The sequence below is a fragment of the Clupea harengus genome, chromosome 19, assembly GCF_900700415.2.
Source record: "Clupea harengus chromosome 19, Ch_v2.0.2, whole genome shotgun sequence".
NCBI lineage: Eukaryota > Metazoa > Chordata > Actinopteri > Clupeiformes > Clupeidae > Clupea > Clupea harengus.
Genome location: NC_045170.1, coordinates 23,620,411 through 23,647,439, shown reverse-complemented (window position 1 = coordinate 23,647,439; position 27,029 = coordinate 23,620,411). Strand labels below are relative to the sequence as shown.

General features: G+C 41.2%; 1 protein-coding gene and 2 long non-coding RNA genes across 7 annotated transcripts; all 3 read right to left on the bottom strand.

Annotated features, from left to right (window-relative positions):
• Positions 1 to 371: 371 nt before the first annotated feature.
• Positions 372 to 18,991, bottom strand: sfpq (splicing factor proline/glutamine-rich). 3 transcript variants are annotated; one of them, XM_031586556.2, is made up of 12 exons: positions 18,472 to 18,991; positions 17,545 to 17,733; positions 17,143 to 17,444; positions 16,933 to 17,028; positions 16,582 to 16,778; positions 16,382 to 16,466; positions 15,115 to 15,229; positions 14,960 to 15,005; positions 13,696 to 13,793; positions 803 to 855; positions 571 to 657; positions 372 to 477 (listed from the first exon to the last, which is right to left on the bottom strand). In XM_031586556.2, the coding sequence occupies exons 1-10, from the start codon at positions 18,937 to 18,939 to the stop codon at positions 829 to 831; spliced, it is 1,623 nt and encodes a 540-aa protein (XP_031442416.1). In that variant the 5' UTR covers positions 18,940 to 18,991; the 3' UTR covers positions 372 to 477; positions 571 to 657; positions 803 to 828. The 3 variants fall into 3 exon arrangements, with proteins under 3 accessions (XP_031442416.1, XP_031442417.1, XP_012673845.2); XM_031586557.2 differs by having other exon boundaries at positions 372 to 473; XM_012818391.3 differs by lacking the exons at positions 372 to 477; positions 571 to 657; positions 803 to 855 and adding an exon at positions 9,322 to 10,398.
• A 5,298-nt stretch (positions 18,992 to 24,289) lies between these two features.
• LOC116225044 lies at positions 24,290 to 25,049 on the bottom strand. Its single transcript, XR_004165890.2, has 2 exons — positions 24,985 to 25,049; positions 24,290 to 24,434 (listed from the first exon to the last, which is right to left on the bottom strand). It is a non-coding gene; the product is annotated as an uncharacterized LOC116225044 (long non-coding RNA).
• A 434-nt stretch (positions 25,050 to 25,483) lies between these two features.
• On the bottom strand, positions 25,484 to 27,004 carry LOC116225043. 3 transcript variants are annotated; one of them, XR_004165887.2, is made up of 3 exons: positions 26,707 to 27,004; positions 26,165 to 26,288; positions 25,484 to 25,595 (listed from the first exon to the last, which is right to left on the bottom strand). It is a non-coding gene; the product is annotated as an uncharacterized LOC116225043 (long non-coding RNA). The 3 variants fall into 3 exon arrangements; XR_004165888.2 differs by having other exon boundaries at positions 26,728 to 27,004; XR_004165889.2 differs by having other exon boundaries at positions 26,753 to 27,004.
• Positions 27,005 to 27,029: the final 25 nt, after the last annotated feature.

The following is a 27,029-nucleotide window of genomic DNA, read 5'->3' as shown; positions in this document are numbered from 1 at the left end:
ATACTGCCCATAATATAAAGAAATGCCATCGTTGACACAGTTCTGCTTCATTGCTCTGTGTACCCACCAACTAATCTGTTCTACAACAAATACTTTGGGGTCCAGGCTCTGTAAAGTGCCAAGACTATTTCAATTGTTATTGGTGTTAATATAAAAATTGAATTAAACTGAATTATTTGAAAAACAATTGTACTGAATTCTGTAGCCTCAGAGCATTGTGATCTATGGCCTAGAAATTATATGTTTAAATATTAGGATATCTATGGGAGTACTATAGGAACACATAATAACCCATGAAAGGTTTTAGGTAATCAATTCACTGAGTTTAAATCAATGTGGAAAGATTAATAGTTATTAGACGCAAGACTTAATGGTTCATCATTCTTTCATTTATTAAAATGTAAATGGGGGATGATCCAATGTTCTGGGGCGCTGCTCCTTTCCTGTCCCGTCTCCATCTGGGATGTCCCTTTCTGTCTGGACGGAAGGGAGAAGGGAATACAAACAATATGAGTCTTGTAGTGCTCAAGTCCACAGCAAAGAAAAAAGACGGACATGGACCCAACTCACCTGAACCTCGATCAGCTCAGGATCACAACCACATGGCGAATAACTTCATACTGACAGCCATATGCATCTTCAACGGACCTGTTTACACTAACCAACACACACAGAGGATAAGATATGTTTATACATCTTTGTAAAAGGCAGTACAAATGGCTCAGTGGTATATAAAGTAGAAAGCATTCCACTAAACTCTTGCTATCGTGTGTGAGCATTGATTAATAAGTCTAACACATACCTGTAACTCCAGTGCTGTTGGGTTCCTCATCCTCCTTCAATGGGCAAGGGTCCCTGTGGTAGAAGAAACACAAATCAGCACACAGAGATACACCTGAAGAACAAACGCCTCATCACCCCATCACAATACAGCACAAATGCACACCTGTTTAACCAACACAGAAGCTAGAAGACGTACACCTGATGTTCCCGAAAGTACAGGATCAACTGATGTGATGTAGGCATTATTGAACGGAAACTAATACTGGAGGATAAACATGCATTAAGGCTAAGTCAGAGACTGTTGAACCAGATACTGGTAAATACCGCATGTGTAACGTTGCCGTCACCAGATGCTGAAAAGATAACTACGTATATAATCAGATTGTCTGCATCCACAGAAAATACAAAGGACATCTGAACTTGATTCACAAAGTGATCCTGACTAACGTAATTGTGAGAGCTTTTGTGTGGATTGTGATTGAAACCTGGTTGAAATCAGGTTAAAAATGATTTTCTGATTTACAATAGGCATAGAATGTTAACCAATTTAGGCTACATGGCTACAAATTTGATTCCAATAGAATGGATTGCTAGGTTTACAAAATGTACATACTTCTCTAAGCTGTGCCTGTGTTCTATGAAGCAGGCTAGTGCATAGGTTGCACGTTTGACTATAATTCCAGCTAGTAAAGCTGAAAAAGCAAATTACATTACTTTGTCAGTTGTTAAAATAACGACATTAATCTACGAGTATCTGGTCCAATAGCCAAATCCATATGTCGACATGTAAAGAGTGACAGTGAAGTGGAAGTAAACACACAGGCATGTTATACTCATTTGGTAAGGTAGGAATATAGAGAGCATACTGTGTAATGAACTGGAGATAATCTGACGCACAGCCTATGGCAATGACGTGCAGATTTAAAGGCAGGGCTGGTGGGCCGTTTGTCTCACTGGCATCTTCTGAGACTGACATCTTCAGACAGCAACGCAGGAATGCATATACACAGGTCTGCCATCAAGGGCAAACCCCCCCCCCACCCGAACTCAAGTCTTCTGGTGCCAGTCCTAATGCCATACCCGTGCCAGGACCGCATCGCTCGTTTCCCTTTTCCGATTCCACAACAGCATCGACTGTTTGCCCTGATGGGTACTTCTGGCATCACACCTCAGATGGGTTTCTAGACCACCTACGGCAGCTGAGTAGGACCACTCCGCAGGGGGGGATTGTAAATGAAATGGATCACAGTGCAGAAGACAAACACACCTACTGTACACACACGCACACCTCCAGACAGCTCACAGGCTGGTCCATACTCACAGGCAGAACACTTCAGCACCTGGACGCAGGCCGCTGTGTCCAAGACGCCTCACACTCAGATTTATGATACTAGGCTCATGATCACACAGGGCAGAGGCTCGTGCAGTCCAGAGTATCGCACGGCGCCTCTGCAGAACACTGCCAGTATAATGATAACTGAGTATAAAAAAAACAATCACATCTTTGAAGGCAACCCATAGGACATATCAGAGAAACCAAAGAACAGCAGGAAGAGAGATAATGGTACACAGTGTGAGAGTAAGAGCTGCATGTCCTTTAATCCTGAGAGATAGAGTTCCTAAAACATGGCAAAAATGGAAGCCGACTTAAATTGATTGTCTCTGTAGAAATGAATACAGCTACAGTCCATCTACTGTTCAAAGTATGTTCATAATAAGAAATAGTATATGTAAAACTTAAGAGTTTTGAAGGACTCAAAGGCAACTGCAGTGCCTGATCGAAAACATGCCCAAATAAGTGTGCATGTCCATGTTTCACAAGGACTTGTTAGCTTTTGTATGCAAATGTAGAAAATGTACTAATTAATTTAGGGCTGCCATAATTATCTGAGCGAATGTATGCGTCTGCCATAATAGATCGTTCAAGAAGTCAGTTTTCACTGCACTTAAATAGAAACTACACCATACACTTGTTATGAAAATAAAAAGTCGTTAAGCCATATATGTGTCCAACATCTTGGGCCAATTTCTCAGCCATTGTTTGGGAAATAAGCCTTGAAGTTAACACCCATCTTAACTTTAAATCAGTGCTAGTGTGGATAAGTGAATCATGAAGGCGGTTGCTGTGAAAACCCAAGATAGATCCAGAGAACAACTCAAACCAATAGATGCGGTCACAAAAGATAAGCTGAATAAGCAGTTATGTGCCTTTTTTTATGAACAAAATCAATATTTATTGGCTAAACTGATAAAATCAGAAATGCCCTAGAAGGACACGCAATGATGTTATGATAACATCCATTTGCAAAAGTTTATTTATACAATACAGTTTAGGGGCATCTATAGTCTAACGTTTCAGTTGTAATGTAACTTATGAGACGAGTCATGTGGATTTGCCATTTCATACAAAATGGTAGGAAAATACGACCTCTCAAAAATTAGGTTACTTGCCTTGTACATGAGGACTGATGGATGACTACTATTGAAACAGCTTTGTCTTTCTAAATCGAACTTCACATCAACTGCCACATTGTTGGAAAAACAATCCTCCTTGAAGTTTCTCACATAAGGCCGATTCAAGTGTTTGATTATGTCGGTACAAATCACAGACCATTCTTGAGCAAATGCAGAAGTACACATCACATAAAACGATATTTCGTAGGCTGCTCGTCGCCACTTATCCCACATTCCTAAATCCAGCACAACACACACCAGCTGAATTCAGCGACAGAAATTGATGTGATGCACTGCACCGTTGAAGGTATACACGTCCCACAGGGACACACAATGACGACATGTTCTGCACTGTGAATCCATTTCAGAAGTGTGATGCCAGAAGTGCCAGGGTCCCCTCATTACTCCAGGAGGATTCGTTCGGTCACTACTCAATCTCTTCTTTTCTTTTTTTTTTTTTTTAAATGTGAGACAGGGACGAGAAGACTTACCTCTTATGCTGATCTGTAAGAACACCTGGTGATGCACACAAGTCCAGGCATCAACAGTCCACTGACTTCTGCAGCACTACTCATCCTCATCCATATGCAATCGGCCAGCTGCACCCTCCTACCGCACAGCTAACATGCCGGCACACATTCAACACACAACACACACACACACACTTCCTGTCTCAGGAGACGGAGCTCTCAGAGGAGCTGAGGCCCTGCAGACCGAACGAAGAGAGCCAAGGTGAGGAAAGGTTGACAGATGGGTGGGTGGGCTTACGTATGTGGCATCTGTGGAATTATGGAAAAGTCTTCAGAGAACTTCAGCTCAGCTTCAGAGGACAGGTTGATACAGAAAGCCAGACTAGAGTACACCTAATACTGTTGGGGAGCCAGTATAGCCACCAGGCATTGGATGTCTAATGGTGGGTGTCCACGGCACGCGTTATCGTGCAGCTCTCATTGGGATTGAATGGAAGCGATTTGCTGCCTGCTGAGGGAAAAAAACTTCTTTGCTGCCTGCTGAAAGTTGGGAATTCTTTAACTTTATGCAAATGAGAGCCACCCAGTTCGGCGTGTGTGTGATTTGGAAGCCAACGTAGCTCATAGGGCCGGAGTAATGAAAAATATCGAAACAAGATGGGAGTCTCTGGACTGTTTTATTTTATGTGAATAAAGGTTATCTACACGACTTTCTATGTCTAATCGACTCGGTTTGTTGTTTACATGATACACGAATGCTGTGAGGTCAAACAGAATATTGTAGGTCTTAACTGAAGCTCTCGACTATTACTGTTAGCTTGCCACTAACACTTTAACCGAAAACCCATTGGAAACACATAGTAGCTAGCTGCTAAATAAGTTACATATAACGTTTCCGTGATTTAACTGGCTGATATATATGAATCAGATAGAATAAATTAACAAATTATAAATTAAATGAATCAGCGCATGAGTGACAGCCGCAACATCTATCATTATTTTTTGGAGTTCACAAGCTAATGTGCTACATTAGCGCAGCACTGCAACTGAACTTGCTACTTGCTACAGCCAGACATGATTCTTCTGACCACGCCCCCAGGCGGCTTTACGCCTAGCGATTTAACGCATGCAACGCGTGCCGTGGACACCCACCGTAAAGGTCTGGCTTTTGCAAAATCTAAAGCTTTTTTTGGAGATATCAGGCCTTACAAGCAGGGCTGTGTATTATGGAGAAGACAGCCCCTGTGCGAAGTCTTTGTCTTAGACCTCAAGCTTAGGTTTACAGTTAGTGCTGACACTAACTGTGTAATAGGCTGGGAAATAAATGCAGAATACCTTCAAAACTATTTGTAAAGCTTATTTGTAATGAGAATTTTCTGCATATCATTGGCCTTTGAGGGTTGAGAGACTATTTTAAATGGTTAACTCGCTGGGCAACATCAGTTTGCCTCATTAGATAACTCACGATAACTCGTGAAAAACCATTGTTGCCTATGTAACAGTGAGCCATGTTCTACTGTGAGGTTGAAGACTGTGTCCATCTTTGAATATCGCCTTTTTTCATATGTAGGCAGGGGATCACATCACATTACATGCTGGAGGCCTGCTTTGGGTGGGCTTGACTTGAGAGGGAACAAAAATACAGAGAACCGGAGTGAAAGCCTTTATCCTTTTCCAAGGGCAAAAAAGTTTTAGTTATCTTAGGTATTCAGAGAAAAGGTATTCAGAAAAGGATTCTTGTGAAAAGCTGCAACTTCTTAAAACTACAGCAGAGGGCTAGAAAATGTCCCAACAATGGGCTGAAAGAGAAAGAGATGAATATAACTTTTCACTGGTACTCACATCACAAAATTGTATGGGCAATGTTGCAGCCATCTGTAAATCTGTTCTTGAAGTGCTTCACAACGGGCTCAGCGAAACTTAAAATCATGAAGATGTTCTGATGTCCATTGGGCTCTACATAAACTCTCAATGGTTTCAGTAAGCACCCTACAAATAACCGACTACATTTTAGCTGATATTTTGATGCAGGCGCTAATAATTTTGGCACAGTAAACCAAATTCAGCCATAAATAATGTATTTACTGCTGTGGTTGATAATGCTACCAGTTTAGGATTATCACTGTTCAATTAATATGCATCAGAGAGAATCTTCCCTGAAATGAAACCACAATATCCCCAAGACTAGAGAGATTTGAGAAGTGGCAGAAGCTTAAATTGGGCAGAAAGGCAAAGCTGTTGCTATCTCAAGATCCTGCTAAAGAATCTAACTTTTAACAGTAAACTTGGGATATATCCTTGAGAGTTTTTCTACAGGGGGTACGATTTCCACATTACATCGTACAAGTATTTAACCAAAAGCTGCAAGTTAAATTATGAATTTTGCGCTGACTGAACTTGCTTTTCATCCAGGACTTCACATTTATGCCCTTAGATTGAAGTCAGTTTGTTAGCCTGCCTTTGGGGGACTTTGAGCAAATGTCAGCAGCTTAAATTCCACACCTGTGAACAAAACATTGATTTAATTATGGACAACACTGGGTGATCCTGGTGACTGCACCTCTCGAGTCTGTACCTATTGATAAAATAAATGCTGAAGGGCTCTCTTCAAACAGATGTATTTTCCATATAAACAGAAAAATACATCTCTGTTATGAAGTACCATACTTTAACATTAGCTAACAAATGCTTAAGACCTGATGTCACTTTTGTGGTTCTCAAGTCTTTCACTATATGTTTTTACAATAATTGCTCGACTTGCTTATCTAGGCATTCTCTTCATAGTCTTAAAGAAAAGCATAAGTCATCACCTAAGTTTAGTACTTGGACCATACAGACGCCTTCCTTCCATATGTTCATTCGTGGGGGAGATTCTGTGCAATAGCACATAAGTCTCAGAGTAGCCCAAACTACAGGGCTCAATAGCAGTGTTAAAATGGGGAAGACTTAAGTCATGACTATTCCATTGTGACTAGTTTTTAGCCACAGTCCATCTCTATGGTTGTCTTATAGCAAAGGAGGAATCCGATGACTACACAGATGAGGGCTGGGTTACGATCATTTGGTTCAAAACAGATGTTGCAGCATTACAAAATGCCGTGAATCACCTGTTAAGAGAGAAAAATGCACAGAGAGCCAAACACAACACAGACATGTCAATAGTCAGGGTTACCTGGAGGTCCTCTTTGCCACCAAGACTGTTGGCCAGCACATATCCAGGTGGATGTTTGAGTAAAACTACATGACAGATACCAGGTTCTACTCATCTTCTACACCAGGCAGGCAAGTCCCATAGCAGAGAACGTTTACAGCACCATCTCCTTGAGCTGAAGATTTCAGTTTACAGATCTCCTAAAAGATGTCAGCACTACCAGGAGAAACCATCAAGACAGAAGAGTTTCCTGACAAGATTTTAGATTGTTTGGCTTACGGATGTTGCTTTTACATCAACAAGGTGACTCCAGACTTTCTACATTCAGTTTGGGAATATGATAAAAGAGAAGGGCCTAAATACCTAACGTAAATCTAATTTTAAAACTATCTAACATTATCATGCAAGGAAAACAAATTTAATTTGAAAAACAGAACCTACTGCCTGGTTGTACCTTTTACCTAGTTAGTGTCATATTGCTCTTTATGCAATTGCCTCTGAGACTACTGCATAGTACAGCGCCCTTAAAAAGGCTTTGATCAGGGATTTGTGACAAACTTTTCATTCTGAAATTAAATTAAAGAAACATAGATTGGTAAGTCTGGTCTACTGACAGGAATGTGATAAATCCCAACTTTGGGCCAAACTGCCGAGTGGACACAGTGGGAGTCTTGGTCCTGTATAGCTTTTTAAGAAGCATACAAGCCAGTAGACTTCAAAATAACTACTTTTAAAAAGAAACGCAAAAAAAACAGAACAATAATGGCAATCCATTTTTGATGGGAGTCATTTCAGTTAGCATCACTAACAAAATAATCTCATTTAGTCATCTCATGTTTGAAATGACCTTTTAGATAAGCATTAGCTTTTTTTTTGGAGAATTCCTGTGTAGTAAGTGTAGTATCAACAAAACAATGGGCAGGTATGGCTGTCTTAACAAGCTGTCAAGTCAAATATATACATGTATGTTCATACACTGAATTAAAAAAGTTTAATAAAAAAAACGAAATTAAGCCTTACGACTTACCGACAGTTAACAATGACAGTTTTAACACATTGATCAAATTATTGTTGGTTTGAGTAAGCATGAGGCCATAGGGTCTCATGTATGAAACATTAGTAGAGCGAATTTGTGTGTAAATTGTTAGTAGGGGCTAAATCACGCGCAAGCCGGGATTTCTGGAAGTTAAAGTAACAATTTTTTTTGTAGCTATGAAGAGAAGCTGTTTGCTCTTGAGTTCTCATAGTTTGGGTGTTACAAATTCCAATTGAAGACTGAATTGAATCTAATCACTGTAAAATTTGACAATCTTAAGCCATAAAACATTTGATAAATTCAACACTGCATATGCCTGAAAAAAAAATGTGTTAAATCGCTACTGCATTTGAGGAACTTCATACCCCAATTAAAAACGTTTTTATCGTGATGGCCTATCATATCTCATACAGGTGTTGTGTTTTATAATTCATTTAAAACATCTTAAAATTTAGATTGGCCCTACTCTCTCTCTGGACAGACAATAGCTAATCTTGCCATTTGGAGTGCGCAATTTTACACATTGAATAAATCTGTTGGCTTGGGTAAGAATTGGTTAATTAAATCGAAACCTCTTTATGGAAATAATTAAGTTATTCATGGGCACAATTCCCAAATTGGGAGGACTTGATAAATTCCAAACAATCTGATCTGGAAAGCAAGTTATGCATGTAGATACAATATAACTGGAGATTTACAGAGCAACTTTTTAGTAGAGTTCACGGCTACATGAAAAACTCATAAATCTACTAAGGTTTCATGAATGAGACCCATAGGGTGTTGGCGGAGTAAGCATAAAGGCATAGCATGTGGGCAACTGCAGTTTCTTACTACACAGCAGAGTTTCTTTCTTCCATAAAACCGAGCTGCAAATTGCAACTAATCACTCACACTGCACAAACTTAATTTCTCTCAGCTCCTCAGTTATTCTTTGCAAAACCTGCCCCAACCTGTGTATGAAGCACAGTACCATGCCCCTCCACTTCTTCGCCCAGTCCTCTAATGGCAGTTGCAATTGGAAGATATTAGCAATCTTGTTCCATGCAAACATCCCATATCCATCCAGCCAAGTCTAATAACATTTGTGCCTTTGGACAAGTTCCACTTTAAAACGACATAGGAAAAAATTCTGGTCATTATCAATTATAAATCTTCAGTAGATGGGAGATGGCAATAAGAACTATATTTGACTTCTACAGGAACATTTTCAGTGGATGGATGGCATCCACCAGCCAGTATGGCTACAATAGAAAAAAAAAGAAAAAAACCTCCGCAAACGAGTCGCCCCTTCCCAATTTAGCCATGCAAGAGTCATGCCATGCGAATGATTGCCATCAATTCCAGTTTTAAAGTTGAAGATAAGTCTGTTGCTTTCTAGTTGGCAAGTTATATCCATACATTCAAATACAAACACAAGACAGGCGAGATTCTCATTGATACTTTATTACTGTCAGAAACACATTTATTACGAAGTCCAATTCTGGAACTCACACTGACTAGTGTTCATTGCGTGGAACATTTCCATGTACGCCATTATTTAAACTGATACTACATCTATGTACCTATGTGATTTAAGTTCCATTTAACTTGTAAAGCACTTGCTTCACTCCTCTGTTGTGATAAATTGCGATGGCAGTAGTCCATTTCACCATCAAGACATTAAAGGGTCTTCTAACTGAATTTCAATAAGGCAACTTTGCAGTAGGGCGTAACTAAAGATACCCTGTCTACCCAATCGATTCAGTTAATACACAATTGACACTAGGGACGACGACTACTTAAAGACCATGTAGGCGCGAGTCTTGTGCAACATAAGTTTCACCCCCCATCTTGCTGTGCTTCGTCAACCCATCAAGCCGAAACAAAGCTCAGGATATTTGTAGCGGAAGTCGACTACACAGCTCAATTTAATGAAAGGACCCCCCGGCCCCACCCCCAATCCATTCCTCATGACTAGTGACCAGCAAACGCAACTGCCAAAACCAAGAACGTACTTAGAATGTTTGGAAATAACCAACTGTACTCTTTATTGTGAAGTTACAGGGTTTACTGTTAAATGGCACAAAACAAAAAAAGAAACAAAAACAAAAAAAAAAGCCACAGAAAGGTAAGATGAAGTTTACCATCACGTCACATCACAGAGCATGATATAGTGGAGGGGACATGACAAGGGAAAGGGCTGGTCAAAAGACCACTAAGAGTTATTAACGAATTCCCATCTATTCCAAGTACAACATAAAATGCAAAAAAGGAACTTTTGCCACAAAACAGACAAGACTTCAAGCTTAAAATGTAATTATAGTCCTCAAATACATCAAATTATGACTCAAGGTGTCAAGAATCTACACAAAAGCGTATTTTATCAAAAGGAATTGATGACAGCTTTAAAACCGGGCCTTCTTGGCAGGCCCGTCAAACTCCTCACGCACCCGCCCAAACCCTGGGTTATTTGGGCCCATACCTCTTGGGCCTCCTGGGCCTCCCTGGGGAAAGCGCTCATTTCTCTACATTTCAGTTCACCCCACAGGGTTTAGTGGTCAAGTGTGTGTGTGTGTAGGAGGAGTCCATTTGTAAGGCCGAAGGAAACAGGGGTTTGAATGTATAAAGGAAAATAAAAATGGTAGGAGTCCACGGAAAACGTTGGTTGAAACAGTTCCAATATGCCGATCCACAGGTGCCACGGGTCACATAGAAAGGAAGAGAGGGTAATGTTTCTGTTAGTCAAGTCCTACATCACAGCTTGCTCCAAGCGGCGTGGAGACATTTCATAAGACAGCCCTGATATTCCAGCTTAAAAGGTCTCATTCTGCTGCCACAACCGAATGCAAAACACTTTGAGGTTGCCTTGAATGAGGAAAGCCTGTACTTTCATTAAATGTGTTTCTGTGGGTGAATGTGCATTTGAGAGATGGCTAATGTAATTCAATCTGTCTACATTAACTGGCTTATGCGCTGCTATATCAATTAACGCTTTATTAATTCACTAAGGCTTCATTTATTAGTCTCTATTTGGTCTCGTAACGCAGGATGAGTTTTGAAAAATAACATGTAACCAATCTCTGCCAAGAACATCATTAGCTGGTGAATTGACAGATTTGAGGTATAGGCATGCATAGGCGTGTCATTTCAATTGAATCGTCTGAAGAACAAAAGTTCTGTTAAATATTTTTAATTTCAGTTCAAGTCAGAAATAGCTAATGTTTGAATCCACTGTTCCAGTAATACTTAAAAGCTTTGAGAAAATGCAATTAAAACGGAGTTGATTCTTAAAACAGAAACCCTCACAATTCAGTTTTTCATATTCATTGCCAAGTCATATACCGACTTAAAACTTGACACTTAAATATCTGTCCAACTGGTCCTCCAGTTAGTTGGACTATGTCTGAATTTACCTTCATCATGGATAATTAAAAAATTAAAAAGGTAGCCCTGGCTAGCCACTAAAGGGATAATCTTTATCATTTTAAAACAGTTTAAGGCAAGGTATCCTCGTGGAGTATGCTTTTCCAGTGATTCACAATGTATAATCCAAATTAACTATAAATTAGGAACTACAACTATTGCAACAAGGCAATAGAGACTTTGCGAACTACAAAACAAATAGTGTATGAGCGACTGGGTGCGATTTATGTATTGAGTGTGTCTGAAACTTTCAACATACGTCTTATAAAAAGGTGGAGCCAAAAAAAAACGTGCAGATTCATAATGAACGCAGAAAAGGTGACGGGTGCTTTGTCAATTTGTGGAAAGTTAGCCTTCTGCCATCAGTTCTTGACTGGATCTAATACCATGTTTTTCAAATCACTCCATGAGTACAGAGGTCCACCTCTTTCCCTTATATGGCAGATTGTACACATCCAAGTTGTCCTCAAATACAACACAATGCACATTTTTAAGGAATTTAGAGTAACAAACAGGGATTTTGGGTTATTACTATTTTTTCACACAATGGATTGAGTAGGTTACTCAGGTAGGCGAATTCAGACATAGTTCCAGTTATTGAGCAGTCCCAGTGTGCAAATGTGTGCTAATAGGAGGGCTTCCAATTCAATTCAGACATGATGCTGTAATTTGGGGGGTTTGTTAAGGCGTGACTACGCTACTAATGTCAGAATGCACTGAATTGGTAGATCATGGTGTGTATGTTTCAAGTGCAAAATCAAAAATAGGTCATTTCTAACCATCTGCACTGAAAGTTTAATGTAGGAGAGGATGGGAAGAGATCAATTTAGTTTACACAGTATAACTTATATGTACAGAGCTATATGTAACTGATAGTTGAAAGTCCAGCGTGAGAAAATATTGGACCCAAAACGATTATTTAAGATGAATAGCATGTGGTGTGGCCTATATGGGTGTTGTTATTGTATGGAAAGTATTTCCGTTAGCATTTTGGGCAACGCAGACCAGTTTGGCCTTTAGTTCTGCACACTTTTGGTAGGCCATGATTGAAATTGAACCTGAATTCAGTCTTCATCTTTTCTGAATCATTCTTGAGTAAAAAAAATAAGAAAATCCTTGTCACAGGAATGGTTGTCCAAAAAAAAAAAAAAAGCCCCCCCCAAAAAGTATTTCAGCCAAAAGCAGGAGCTTATTTTATTTAACAGCCCAAAACTCAACAGCTCCGCTCTCGCATGAATAAAAGGCAACCCTTACATTTTCAGCACTCCCCTTTTCCCAACCTTCAGAAATATAAAACATGTTAATTCTATGATCAGACATTCAGAGATGAATGCTGACAAAGAGCTCTATTATGCCATCTCACACTAAAGTATGGAAAGTCCACGCTTAACTTGTGGTGGTTGCGCTATTGTCAAAACCAGAGAACGAACTAAAAAAAATTATGTTTTATATGTACCACATCACTCCTACTGGTAAACCTAAATGTCTGGGTCACTTTTGAGTGCGACATCCAACTCTTGGTCAATACAAGTTAGCCGTTCAATTCAATTTGCTCAGTCCTTAGGAGTAGAGAACATATTGACTGAGGCAAACTGCTCAGTCATACTATACAGCCATTCTTTTATTCTCCCCTATATCCCCCACTCCCCTAAGGTAGAATGCTCACACAAAGAAAATGTAACTGAACATCTGTCAGGTATTTCAGCCACAAGGCAACTGTGTCAAAAGTGCACAAAATAAGCAGTCACATCAAGTTCCTCAATTAAAAAATAGACTGGCAAGTCAACTCCTTAGAAAGACATCAGGGACTAAAAATGTACTGCAAAAACCGTCAACCTGCACTAACATCCTTCGAAGCCTGTGTACTAAAGAGGACTAGAGCCATTACAACACTACTGCACAACGGGTCCATTCCAAGGTGGACTTACTGTAGCAACATTTCCAAACGTGAATGTTGCATGGCTGAACCAAGTAAAAAATAAGGACACTGTACACACGCATAGAAATCCATTTCATGTGGTGGCTAAAGGGCTTCACATCAGAGAGTGTAAAGATGACAAAACACCTGAAACCAGAGCTTAGTCCAGGTACACATAGTGCAGTGTGAAACCTGCCTGTCTTCATTTCACATTTCAGACAGGACTTACAAGCACTAACAATGCCAAAAGCATCCGAACAGCATGTCAGAGTTTAGTACAGATTGACCGGCTCTGCAGCACCAACTGACCACATGATTGAGGAACTGATGTTGACTGCTGGACAGTGCACTTGCAGACTGCTTAGAACGATAGGCCAAGACTCTAGGCTTCACTCAAAGAAATACCTTCACTAATGAAAAGTGAAAGGCACACTCGCACAAACACACACTCCAAAAAAACTCCCATGAAGGGATACATTACCATTTCGCCCATCAGTCCACCTGGTGGAGGTCCCCCCAGGCCTTGATCGAAGCCAAGCCCACCCAAGAACTTTGGATTTGGTGTGCCAAAGGGCGCATCTGAAAGGGATAAAGATTTATGAATATTTGCACAAACCGAACAGATTGTCCAGGCTACTGGCTACCACCTAAACTAACTCATGGAGATATCCAAAAGTATAAACCCAGTTACAGTATTTTAGAAAACGTTTATTCAGCGTTACAACATTCGATCACGTAAAACTAAATGCTATGTACTTCTGGTGCGAGCGATACTAGCCATTTAAAAGTTGTATGGGGATGGGCATTTCGTGCAAAAAATCCTTCACTCCTACACTGAGTTTAATTAGCGTTATGGTGCGTCAATGGACACTAAATTATTAGGTCCAGTCCTTAAAAGATCCCCTGGCAACCACTGAATTAACGTGTTTGAGAAGGGCAGGGAGGATGGGGGACTTCACCCCCTTCATTCACTACACTGGTATCAGAGTAAGCCTTTACTCCACTGATGTCCCATTATTTCTCATGATTGTTTAATGTCTATGCAAAGCCATTAATCATCCGCAAGTGCTTGTGATCACTCTGAAGCCACGACTGCCTTTCTTTCGTGAGCTGATTGCTGCATAACCTGAAGTAAAGTTTATTCTCAAACGGTGTTACTTGGTTGCTATTGTAACCTAGTTGCTATGCTAGGTAAAGGAAGCAAACTTACTTAGTTGCTATGGTTACTTAGTTGCTATGCTAGGTAAAGGAACCTTTTATAACCTTCAACTGTTTCAATGGCAGAGTTCCATTTGCATGACATAATAGCTTGTTATCTAGCTGATGTTGCAGGCTACAGTCAAGTAGGAAGACACGCACACAAGCTGGTTGTTATGGAGTGGGAAAATCTGTTCTATCCCGTGTTGTTTTTACCTGATACATTAATGGGATTCGCATGAGATTCAGATGAATATAGAGTGAGCTATAAATTAAATTAATTATTATTATGTGAGAGGGGTGCCATTCTACCTGGCAGAGTTACTGTGCACATTACTAACTTCCAGACAAAGAAAAAGCATTCCTATGGATAGGCCGCAGTCGAGTATTAACTGCAGGGCTGCAGAACATTTACAAAAATCAATGTATAAACCGTGGTTAATAGTCTGGAAAATACAGGACAATTTGAACCCAAAGTCACAGTAGCCTTGATCATAACTGATTCCAGAGCAGGAATAGGAATCACAATCGAGGGCTGACACGCTTACCTGCTAAGATACCAGCACCTGTCTTCAGCCTCATCTCCCGCTCTCTCTGCAATTAACAAAAGTAACAAGGTTAATACTTTTAACTGGAGCAAACTTCAAAAGACATGCAGTAGTGTCTGGGTGTGCACCTGGGATAAGTTTAAGGTTGAACTCACATCCCCCATGAAGCCTCCCATCCTGTAGTTCTCTTCCCGCTGGCGTCTCATTTGTTCCTCCACCTCTCGTTGCCTCAGCATCTCCTCCTCACGCCTTCGCCGCTCTTCCTCTTGTCTGCAAGGAAAAGTGGCCCGGTATTTATTCAGCATGGGAACCTAAAGCTCACTGATACACCAATTCCTTGTTCAGGTACCCAAGACAACCACTTTCTATTCACTTTATTTGCTCCAACAAGTTAAAACTACCTTTCTACAGTCAATGCATTTGATCTGATCAATTCAGCAAGCCATCTCACAATCCATCTTCAATCTGAAGTGCAGAGTTTGATTAGATAACCTGCTTCTAAACAGGGGGCCTGGGTCTGATCACAGACTAGGACACTGAAGTGAGACACATCCCAAAATGAACCACCTACACCAAGAGTCAGCCTACATTGTTTCCCTGACCCAATGGTTGTATTCAAAAGGGCCACGTTAAAGCCTTTAGCTCTTACAGCCCAGCAAAATTCCACCATCTTGACTTCTAAACGTCCAGCTTTCTCAATATGAGGTAAAAGAGTATGCTGTACTTTGGCGAGTTCCCTGATGAAACCGCCAAGGCCCTGCATCTTAAATTGTTATAATTTAAATCCATCTCAAAAGATAATGTCGAGAGGATATCTTTTCAGAATGTATAGAAAAGGTTAATATCAGAACTGATGGGATACTATGATGTATGCAACTACTCCACAATACTTAGTTGAACAGATTAGCAACTAGGACCATTTGAAAGGTGAGTCCTACGGTTCACTCTGATGCATATCTATTGGAGGCAACACCTCGCAGTTTATTCCGCTATAACGCAGAGGTGTAAATATGGAGGGGGATATGACAAATGTTTGAGACGTTTTCAAAACATGGTTACTCCTACCTGCTCTGTTCCACAAGCAACTTACCAGGATAAGGCAAGTGCTTTCATTTGATACCCGGTTCATGTCTCCACAAACGACTCATTCAAACAAGAGTAATGAGGGTGTGGAGATAGATGTAGAAATGGAAGCCGTGTGACAACTGAAATGTCATGTAATTTCAAAACTGGGCTTCACAGTAATTCGTTACACAGCAAGCCATAGCAAGTAGCATCACTGGAAAGGGCTAGTGCTGATGTGTGACATGTAATTCACAAGGCCTTGAGTACTTTGACGTATACACAACAAGGAGTATGGGGTGCGACCTTCCAACGAATTTGGACGCACGTTTCATCTGTTGGGTTGTTAAAGTTAATTACCTGAGCTGCATCTCTTTACGTTTCTGCATTTCCTGGTTATGCATCTCCTCCATCCGACGAAGCTCCTCCTGGCGCCTCAGCAGATCTGTGGAAGTTGAAATGTATTCTTTAACTCAATGCAAGAGCCTGCTGCAAGTCAGTACTAGTTCAGAGCACTAAATGGGTTTAAAACACCCAAGTCTAACGGAAAGTCTACACACCTTGGCGCAGCATGTTGGCCTGGTGCTCGTGGAAAGCATCATCCATTTCACTCTCCAGCTTCTCTCGTGCCTCACGGATGTTCTTCTCAACCTGCTGTCGCTGCTGCTTCTCCATCTCATCCAGAGACTTCCAGCGTTGGGAGTACTCAAACTCAAACGAACCTCGGTGGGCGAAGCGGGGAGGCTGCTCACGTTCTCTGAAGACATAACTTAGTCAGAAAATTGCGGGGAAAGCTCCAAAGCCATTTTAGGGCATAAAGCATTGCATGAGTGGTTACCCACAGTACCAGAGAGAAAGAAAGTGCACTGCAATTAAAACACTTTTATTTGTTGAACACAATGAACCCTTACTTCTGATATTTTGGGTTTTTCTGTGCAAGTTTCTCTGGCAACCCATCCTCATCATCATACTGTTCAAGTGGTTCCACAACAATTGGGCGAGGTGTCCTTGGAGGGAAAAAAAAGGGACAAAAGGGTTTAGAGAAGATGCTTTGCAAGTGAAATTTTAAAAGCTTTCATTTTTTTTTTTTTTTTACAATGTATTAGATATTCAAAGCTTACGTGGTGAGCAAGAAGACTCCATCGTTGCAGCGGTCAATGGCCTTCCTGGCAGCAGGCTTGTGGGCAAACTCAACAATCCCTTTGCCTGTTGACCGCCCACGGTCATCAACAATTACCACTGCTCGCTCAACCAATCCAAACTGAGAAAAGGCTTCCTCCAGAAGCTCATTAGACACGAATGGAGAGAGGTTTTTGACAGAGAGGGCAGCAGAGTGTGTTGCAAACCGCACCCTAAGCATTCTGCCTTTCATGGGCACATCATCCAATTCTGCTTTAGCGATCTCGGCCAGGGCCCGGGACTCCTGAAAGGGATCACATAGAATATTGACGTTTTTCACAGGCCCTTTGTGTTTCCCTGTTATTTATACATTGTATTTTAACGCAAATGTAAACAACCCCTACCAGTCTGATGAATCCAAATCCTTTGCTTTGGTTGATGAAAATTTCGCTTGGCTCCCCATATTTTGAAAACAGTTTTTTGAACTCATTTTCAGTTATGTCGTTAGGCAAGTTTCCAATGAAGAGGCGGCATCGCTGGGTGAATGTCTTTTCACCAGGCCTCCGAAGCAAGGAGAGAGTGGCTTTAAATTCCTGTGGGGGAAACATAATTAATACTACTATATAGTTACAACCCTTACCTGCCAGACTAAGTTATCATATTCCACGTTAACATTGACCGTACATGACCCAATTTCGAATATCCGGCATTAATCATTTAAAGACGGGTGTTTAAAAAGTGCAGTTATCATACAGTATGGGATCTGACTTGTAGACAAGTCGAATATCGAATGAGTGTTTAGAATAATTGCTGGTAGTCAACATGATGACCATTTCACGGTGCGTCTTTAACACAAAATGGCGGCCCAATAGGCAAACTGCGACTGCCTAACGTTACACAGCAATGGATACCAACGATTAGCTCAACAATGCTACAAAAAACACCATGCTAGTTAGCATTACCTGGTGAAAATCTCAAAATGAAATTACACAAATTGTCCTAGACAGTATTATTTCGTGCAATGTGTTGGAGTGTTTATCTTCTGCTAATGTTAGTGTAACAATAAGGTATTTAGAACCGGACAACCAATTAGTCAGCCAACAAACGAGTCATCAGATTAGCCAGTGCTAAAATAGATTAGCAAACTGGCTAGCTAGCTACCAGGCCGCTAACGTTACGCAGTTCACAAGACAAAGAACGTTATTGTTTTTGACATATTACGCCGTTTTGGAAAACACAGCGACCATATATCAGACTACCGTTCAATGTCGTGTGCCTAATAGACCGCATGTAGGCAAATTATTCCATTAATATCACTAAAGTCAACTTACCGGTGTCGGCTCGCTCTGTTCGGCATTCTTCTTCAGTTGGTTAAGGTTCGGTTGAGGTTTATCCATACCAGCACCTTGTTTATGGCCCTGGTCGTTACCATTTCCCGGCTTGTTTTGGTTCTGGTTTTTGTTGTTTGCATGGCTCTGTGGGGAAGAAAAATCTTTCTTAACAACTGGAGGAGGCGACTGAATCTTCGGTGGGCCTGCATCTGCATTGCCGGCCTGCGGCGTTGGCGGCTTGGTTAGGTGGATTGGCGTTGCTGGCTTGGTAGCAGCGTTAGGAGACTGCTGCACTTGCACCCCAGGTTGTACGACAGGCCCTGGTGGTTTCTGTGGAGTGACTTGATTTGGTTGATTGGGCAGATTGTTGAGTTGTTTCGCGAGAGCTGGTCCAGGTTGAGGAGGTCCACGGGCCTGAAAAGGTTGATTCTGATTTCTGAAATGTGCATTGCCCATTCCACCTCTCATTCCTGGGATTCCTGGGATACCGCCACCCCGACGCTGAAATCCTCCGCGATTTCTAAACCGATCCCGAGACATAATTACTTAAAATTGAAATAAATGTAGAGATAAGGTGAATTCGACACGGATCGACTTTAAACAACACAGAGACAGCTCGTGAGCGACGACCGTTGCCACTGCTGTACTGTCTTAAAATGGCTGCTGATTGACGTAGTTGTTGGCCTTTGTCCGGGCGAGCACGTAGTTTAACCCCACCCACATCTTTGGGGGAGGGAAAGTGAAAACCTACGCCCCCAGTGGTTGCGTTCCTAACAGAGAGCAGTTGACATAGAAACTCCCATTATTTTTCAAATAAAAATACGAGCCATGAGACTGAAATGATCGAAAACAAATAATATTTTCGCTGTACAACAATAAACCACTAACTGTGAAAAAATCAAGCAGTATTTTGCCTTATTTCAAAATTTTAGGTGAGTGGCTTTGGCTATAATCTCGATAACCTAAAGACACAGTTGTGTTCCTGAAAAGTAAAAAAAAAAAAAACACAAGCAAATAAAAAATCAAACAGGCCAACTTGTTCTCTTTGAAATCTGGGTTCTAGCCTGTAGGCCCAATTCTTTTGTCTACATGATTTACATTTTGTGATAGGCCTATGAATAAAAGGGGTGATGTCTTGTTATTGGTTTTGACCCACTTGTATTAAATAGCAATTGCAAATTGCAATGCCCTTAACGTTCTTTAAAGGTGACCAACATCCCTAATCTTTATAGAACATTGCAGACTTTTGGTTATTAAAGTGATGCAGTTCAAAGTTATCACTCTGGAGGAACGTTCCATTGTGGTTATTTTATGGTCACATTGCAACATTACGAAGAAGACATTGGGACGTTAAGGGAACGTTCCCATATGGTTCCCTGTTGGTCGCATGGGGACTGTCGGTTAACGATGGGTGGAAGAATCTACGATCCGCTTACCGGAAGTAATTCCAAATTGATGACTGGTTAAGATCAGTCACCTGACCCGAACGGAAAACACGATTTTTTGATTGGCTTATACCAGGACCTTTACTTTTTCGTTGAGCTAAGATGTCGATTGCCTTTTAAATGATCGTTTAAAAAAAAAAAATGTGTTATACGGCTTAATACTTAACTGACGTGTTAACCGAACTTTTCCGAAGTCATACGGCTATACACACAACCGACTTGTTAACCGAAATTTTACACCGTGTCAAATACGATGTTAATAGTTGCAAGCTAGCATAACTTAACTAAGCATTAGGTTAGCTTGGTAGTCAAACTATTGACATCTTGGCTTGGCTGTTTATATCAGATAGAGTTTAATTTTGACAACACGTCTCTTACCTTGAACGTCTGCTGGTCATGTCAAGAAGTGGCTGCACTTACTGGCCGTAACATTTTGCGCATTGCAAAATATACAAAACAATATATAGCACATCGATGCAGTAGCCTAGAAATGCTAAGCTCCTGCACACTTCCTCCTATGCGTCATGCTACATGTTATTGAAATTACTTCCCGAAAATGTCATACAAAAAGACCTTGTTTTTTTTAACAACAAGCAGAGAACGGAATCTCATGTTCAAATATCTTTATTTAAGAAATATTTTTCAGAGAAATAGAAGAACCTTGGTGATAGAAATTATTACCAAAACGTCTCTGACGGCTAACTGCTCATAAACCAGTCCCTTTCGACATCTCTTACCTGCAATGACTAAGCAACCCAGCCATAGAATCTTTCAAGAGTCTACGGGCCCCTGTATCCTACAGCTCAACGTTGAAGGACTTACACTTTCCAAATGTGAAGTGATTGAACGACTTGCTACAAAGCACTCAGCCCAAGTCCTCCTTCTACAAGAAACCCATACCAAGGAGGACAAAGAGATTAAGATCTACGGCTACCACCTTGCAGCTTCAATTCACTCCCAACACCATGGAATAGCCACGCTAGTGAAAAATGGACACACTTACTCCATACTGGATTCCTCGCATAGTAGTGATCAACAATGGATTTCTGTATCAATCGGAGATACCACAGTGGTAAATGTATACAAACCACCAAAAACAAGTTTCTCCAACCTGCCGATCTATGACCATCCTGTCATCTACTCTGGCGACGTTAACTGCCAAAACGAACAATGGGGTTACAAAAACACAACACCAGACGGAGAAGCACTTGCAAACTGGGCATCTACCACCAACCTAACACTCCTCTATGACAGCAAACAACCATGCTCCTTTACCTTTGGTCGATGGCAAACCGGCACCAACCCTGACCTGGCTTTCTGCAGCTCCCAAGATCGCTCTACAGCACAGCGTACTGTTATCAGTAAGTTCCCACGCTCACAGCATAGACCTTCTCTCATCACCCACCCAGCTCTTGTTACTCCAACTACATCAATGCCACAGTCTAGATGGAATTTCAAAAAAGCAAACTGGGACACTTTCAGAGAAGAACTTAACAAACACCCCCTACCAGACCTAGCAGAACAAGACCAAGATACTACCTACAAGCACTTCAGCAACTCCATCATAAACGCAGCAAAAGCAAGCATACCTCGTGGCCACCGCAGAGTTTATGTTCCTGGCTGGGACGAAGAATGTGAAACATATGCCCTTCTCCACGACAATGCCACCTCCTACGAGGAATCTCAAGAAGCTGCCACCGCTCTCCTCAACCATCTTGATAACCGACGCAGAGAGAAATGGATAGAAGAAACTGAAAATATCAACTTCACACACTCCAGCAGACAAGCATGGAGCAAACTGAACAGGCTAACTGGAAATGTCAAACCTTTCACCTCACAAGCTCCAGTTAAGGCCAATGACATAGCTAACAACCTGATAAATAATGGGAAGTTCAATAAACCAAACAAAGAATTTACCTTCAAGATCAATAGACACTTGAAAGAAGCATGGAACACACCATCAGCTGACCAAGATCTGCTCTGACTTCTCCATGGCTGAGGTTAAATCAGCCATTGCTACACTCAAACAAAACAAAGCTCCAGGACCAGACTCTTTACACCCAGAATTCTTCCAACACCTCCCAGAATCGACCTTACTATGGCTAAAGAACATTTTCAATATGTGTCTCAGGACAGTCAAGATCCCAAAGATCTGGCGCACCGCCAAAATAGTTGCCATACTCAAACCAAACAAACCTGCTGAAGATCCAAAAAGCTACCGACCAATTAGCCTACTCTGCGTTAGCTTCAAACTCCTAGAAAGACTGATCCTCAACCGCATCTATGACACTGTTGATGAGAACCTCCCTAAGGAACAAGCCGGTTTCAGAAAAGGCTACTCTACCACCGACCAAGTGGCCCGACTTACTGAGGATATCACAACTGCGTTTCAACGCAAAGAAAAGGCTGGCGCAGTGTTTGTAGACCTGAGTGCTGCATATGACACCATATGGCATCGTGGCCTTGCCTTGAAACTGCTACAAACAATACCAAGCAAACACATGGTTAAACTTATCATGCAGATGATGACAAACAGAAGCTTCACACTGCACATCGACCATCAAAAAAACAAAAAGAAAATGCTAAAGAATAGCGTGCCTCAGGGATCTGTTCTAGCTCCAATTTGCTTCAACATCTATACCTCTGATTTACCGACAACAACCAGCAAAAAATACACCTATGCAGACGACATCGCACTCCTAACTACCGGAACTTCTTTTAGCTCACTAAGTGACACCTTAACAAATTATCTTACTAATCTGAACAAATACTTTATTAACTGGCGACTGAAAATGAATGAAACCAAAACCGTCAGCAGCAACTTTCATTTTGCCAACCGACTAGCCAACATCCAACTAAAAGTCAAATGTGCAGGAAATATTATCCCATTTGAAAAGTCTCCAAAATACTTGGGTGTTACTCTGGATAGAAGCCTCACCTATAAACAACACCTCCAGCAAGTCAGAGCCAAGGTGGAAGCAAGAAACTGCCTCATTCACCGTCTCTGCGGAACCTCGTGGGGAGCAAGTTTCCCTGTACTCCGAACTGCTACTCTAGCACTGGCCTACTCAACAGCAGAGTACTGTGCACCTATTTGGTGCAAATCCACTCATACCACCAAGCTTGACATAGCTCTCAACAACAGCATGCGGATGGTTTCAGGATGTATAAGATCTACACCAACCTCATACCTACCAATCCTCAGTGGAATCCCACCACCAGCAATCCGCCGCGAAGCAGCCTGCCTAAACCTTGCACAGAGAGCTCAACGCAGAGCCAGCCACCTACTCCATCATGACATCAACTCAAACGACCCACCACCACGCCTACCGCTGAGAGCACCGATCTCTGCAAGACTTCGGGGTCTGCTGCATGAGGCAAATGGTCAGCCACCTGGATCCTGGACCATCACACAATGGACCAAACAGTGGGGCTCAGCCAACACTAAACTACATGGCTACATCAAAACACCGTCCACAAGGCCTGCAGGACACACCCTCAACAGAAACTCCTGGGTATGACTCAACAGATGCCGAACAGGACATGGACGCTTCCGAGCCAATATGCACAGGATGAACCTATGTGATGCTCCAGACTGCCCCTGTGGGGCCCCAGAGCAAACTGCTGATCACATCATCAACGACTGCACCAAGTACCAGTGCCCTGGCCTTCAGGCACTGTCTACCCTGAACAGTGAAGCACTAGCATGGCTCGCGGACACAAGCTTAGTCATCTAACAGTATGAAATGTATTTTGAGACATACGAATATATATATACCAAAATGTTTCAAATTAATGTCTTCGATACAAATCTATTCACGTTGTGGAATAGTCTTGACAGTGACACATAACTGCTCTGACATTGAAATTATGTCCTGAGAGCTGAGGACACATTACAGCCATCAGTAGCGCTATCAATAAATACATTTAACATTAATTTACAGGTGTTTCTTTTAAAGGAGGAAATGGAGAACCACAATGCCCCAGTTATGACAAGCAAGTTTAATATAGCACAGTAGCTCATGATAATATCCCTGAACATGGCCTCTGCTGTGTGCAGACAAAGACACCAGTTACTTTCTGTTGCCACTGCGATGGAAACACAACGTCCCATAGGCAGTAGTTTAAGGCCCTGTCGCTTATACAACTGTCCAGTGACAACACCACAACGTGTGTCTATGGGGAGGGCGTTAGATTGTCCTGTAAAGAAAAGAAAAGAAAAACTGTGAACTTTACAAAACAATAGTGGATACTGGTAGGTTGCCAGAACAGAGAGTTGAAATAGAAACTACTTAAAGTGGAACGCTGTCTGTGATCTGCAGTAATCACTGCAATGCGTGTATTCACAATCTTCAAGAAAGAATGAATGCCCATGCTATAATATTTGTTTAATTGTTAATTTGGATGTGAGAAATCAAATGTCTAATAATGGCAGGAAGATAGGTGCCAGTCTTCAGGTGGAGGATCTTTGTATGCTGAAGTTGTTCATTGAGGCCTGATCTGTTAAATTCTGCAGACCTGTGAAAACAGAAAAAAACACTTGTTTGAGAAGTTTTTGTTTCAAAAACCTGTCACCACAACGGAGCGTATTTTTACATTGTATTATCCACAGGCATATTTAATATTGCACTGTAGCAAAGACTCAAAGCTAGTACTTAGGTAACATCATAAGGGGAGCTCTAACATAGACAATGAACATTGATATAGCTGTAGTATCATGAGGAGGCACAACATCAACTATCATAGCTATGCAGCTGATACCCAGCTATATATTTCTGTAACACCCAACAACAGTTTTATTGATTGCTTGGTAAATTGCATTGCTGCTATAAATGTATGGATGTCACAAAACTTTCTCCAGCTTAACCAAGATAAAACAGGTCATTGGTGAAAAAGCCGAAAGAGAGAAACTATCTTCAGATTTAAAAACACTAGCACTTAACACCAAGCACCAGGCCAGAAAACAAGGTGTCATATTAGACTCAGATCTAAATTTTGAAACCCACATCATGCTTTTCGTCAGTGTTTTTAAGAACGCCTCAGCACTTTGACTGCCTGTTTACGTTACCGTCTGTCAGAGCGCTATCCATGTTAGGTGAAAATTCACCCTAGTTACCTCAGGACTCCGGAGCTGCATATAAGTATATTTATTAGACAAACAACAATTGCAATCGGGCTCACTCCCAGCACAAGGCTGAAAGTGAAGCAATATTAAACACTGCACAAGGTTTACATAGACAGAAGTTTAGCGTTCAGCAGAGTAACCACGTGGTGGATTTCTGACGTCCGAGGCAAGGATGGAAGTTTTGCAAGGTCGGAAGAAGCTTATCACCTCTGAGCTAAACATGCTTTTGTAGATATGCAGACTAAGTGGCACCTAATATTCTAAGTTACACACACGCAGAAACACAGAAAAGCCATGTTCCTGCTTACATAAGTACATGATTTATATACGGTAATTAATACAAGGCACTTGATTCATATATTCTTAAGTCATTAACAGTGTTTGGAAATTATCTCCATCAATCCATGTTTCTGTTAGCGTTCTCTTTGACCTGTTTACTTTCCCAAGACAATAGCCGAAGTAACTAATTGCACCTGTAACCTTGCTATTGCGTGGGGCACTGACAGTCCCTTGATGTTGCTATGATTCCCAGGTGTGCCTCTCTCTAGGTAAACCTGAGGGAGAAAAGAAACACACAATAATTAATTTAGAAGACATTTAAAAAAATGCCAATCTGTACCATACCAAAAGCACAATGTCACTGAAACTGATAAAGCATATGGTTGACACATAAATGATAACTGGTTTAAACCATTTGCATGTCATGACTTACACACTGAATAGATACCTAGATGTTTTGTAGAGCAAAAGAATTTTCAAAATGTGCAAAACAATGACTAGCTAATTGATGTTATGATGTGCACAAGTGACCAGATGATGTGGAGGTTGAACAAAACTGTTTTGAGAATTTTACTTCTGAAATTTACCAAAATGACTGAGAAAAAGTATTGACCTTTATGTTTGAATCAAAATACTGCTAATTGAATTGGCAGTTTCAAGATGCATTGTCATATTGCATGACCAATTTGTACACTGAATTGCCAGTTGCAAAATTTCAGTTGCATTTTCATTAAAATACAGACGTCCAACAACCATGATGAAATACTGTGTTACATTATTACATTTCTAAAGGATTTCATTCTTGTCACATTGACTGCAAGAAAGAAAAGAAATGCAATTTTACCTTCAAGTTTTACTTCATCGGTCAGCCAGTTAAAGTCTGTCTCAGTCTCGAATGTGGCATGGCAACTTCCAATGTTGACCACGACCATGTAAATCCATTTAATCCAGCATTTACGTGAATGAACCTGTTAAATGTCATTCATAAATTTTAGGTGCGCAACCATCATTTTAAAGTTAAAACGCCTGCGTTTGACAACAGGCTATGCTACGGTGGGCTAACATTAGGCTACTTGTTATTATTAAGAAAACTGTCACGAAATTAAAACGTAAGGTCTTACATACGTTGGTCGCATGGGGACATTTAATTCAAGACATATATAGAACGTTTGAAAATGGGTCTAAGTTAGTCATATAGTAGGCTAGCCTATCGTTCCCTGTAGGACTTTTAAAAACGGTCTTTTTCGGTTCCCTTTCAGTTGTGAAGTAACTTAAGAAATATTTCCATCGGACGAGGTTTTAAATAAGAAAAGGTACAAAAACACAGTGGGTGCCAGTTCCGTTGCTTGGCTCCCAATACACAGCCTACTACACCTATAAACCCACGTAAATGTCAATGTCTCTAACGTAATAAGCGTTCACTGCTTGGCACCGTAGGTCTGGTATTCCGTAGTCTGAGGCGGCTGCAGTCGAATTGGGCACAACGGCGGTTTGCCAGACATGACATTTTACAACGACACATTATATGCAGTGGAAACCACTGCCATCTAGTGAGTAGCCTAGACCTTTGGTATCAAAATCAACCAAGGCATCGGTATATATGGGTTCATGCCCACTCGCATTAACATCATAGAGTATGCCAGACTTATCAGCAGGAACCAGAAAGTGGAGAGCCCATGTAAGCATTGGCCATCCCACCAAGCAGCTAA

Bases quoted from the DNA above. Each gene is read 5' to 3' on its own strand.
- sfpq (XM_012818391.3), bottom strand. From the start codon at position 18,939: ATGAGAGGTGGAATGGGCAATGCACATTTCAGAAATCAGAATCAACCT. The intron at 17,445-17,544 runs GTAGGGGTTGTT...GATCCCTTTCAG, and splicing joins GATTTGGATTCATCAGACTG to GAGTCCCGGGCCCTGGCCGA. The intron at 17,029-17,142 runs GTAAGCTTTGAA...TTTCCCTCCAAG, and splicing joins GGAGTCTTCTTGCTCACCAC to GACACCTCGCCCAATTGTTG.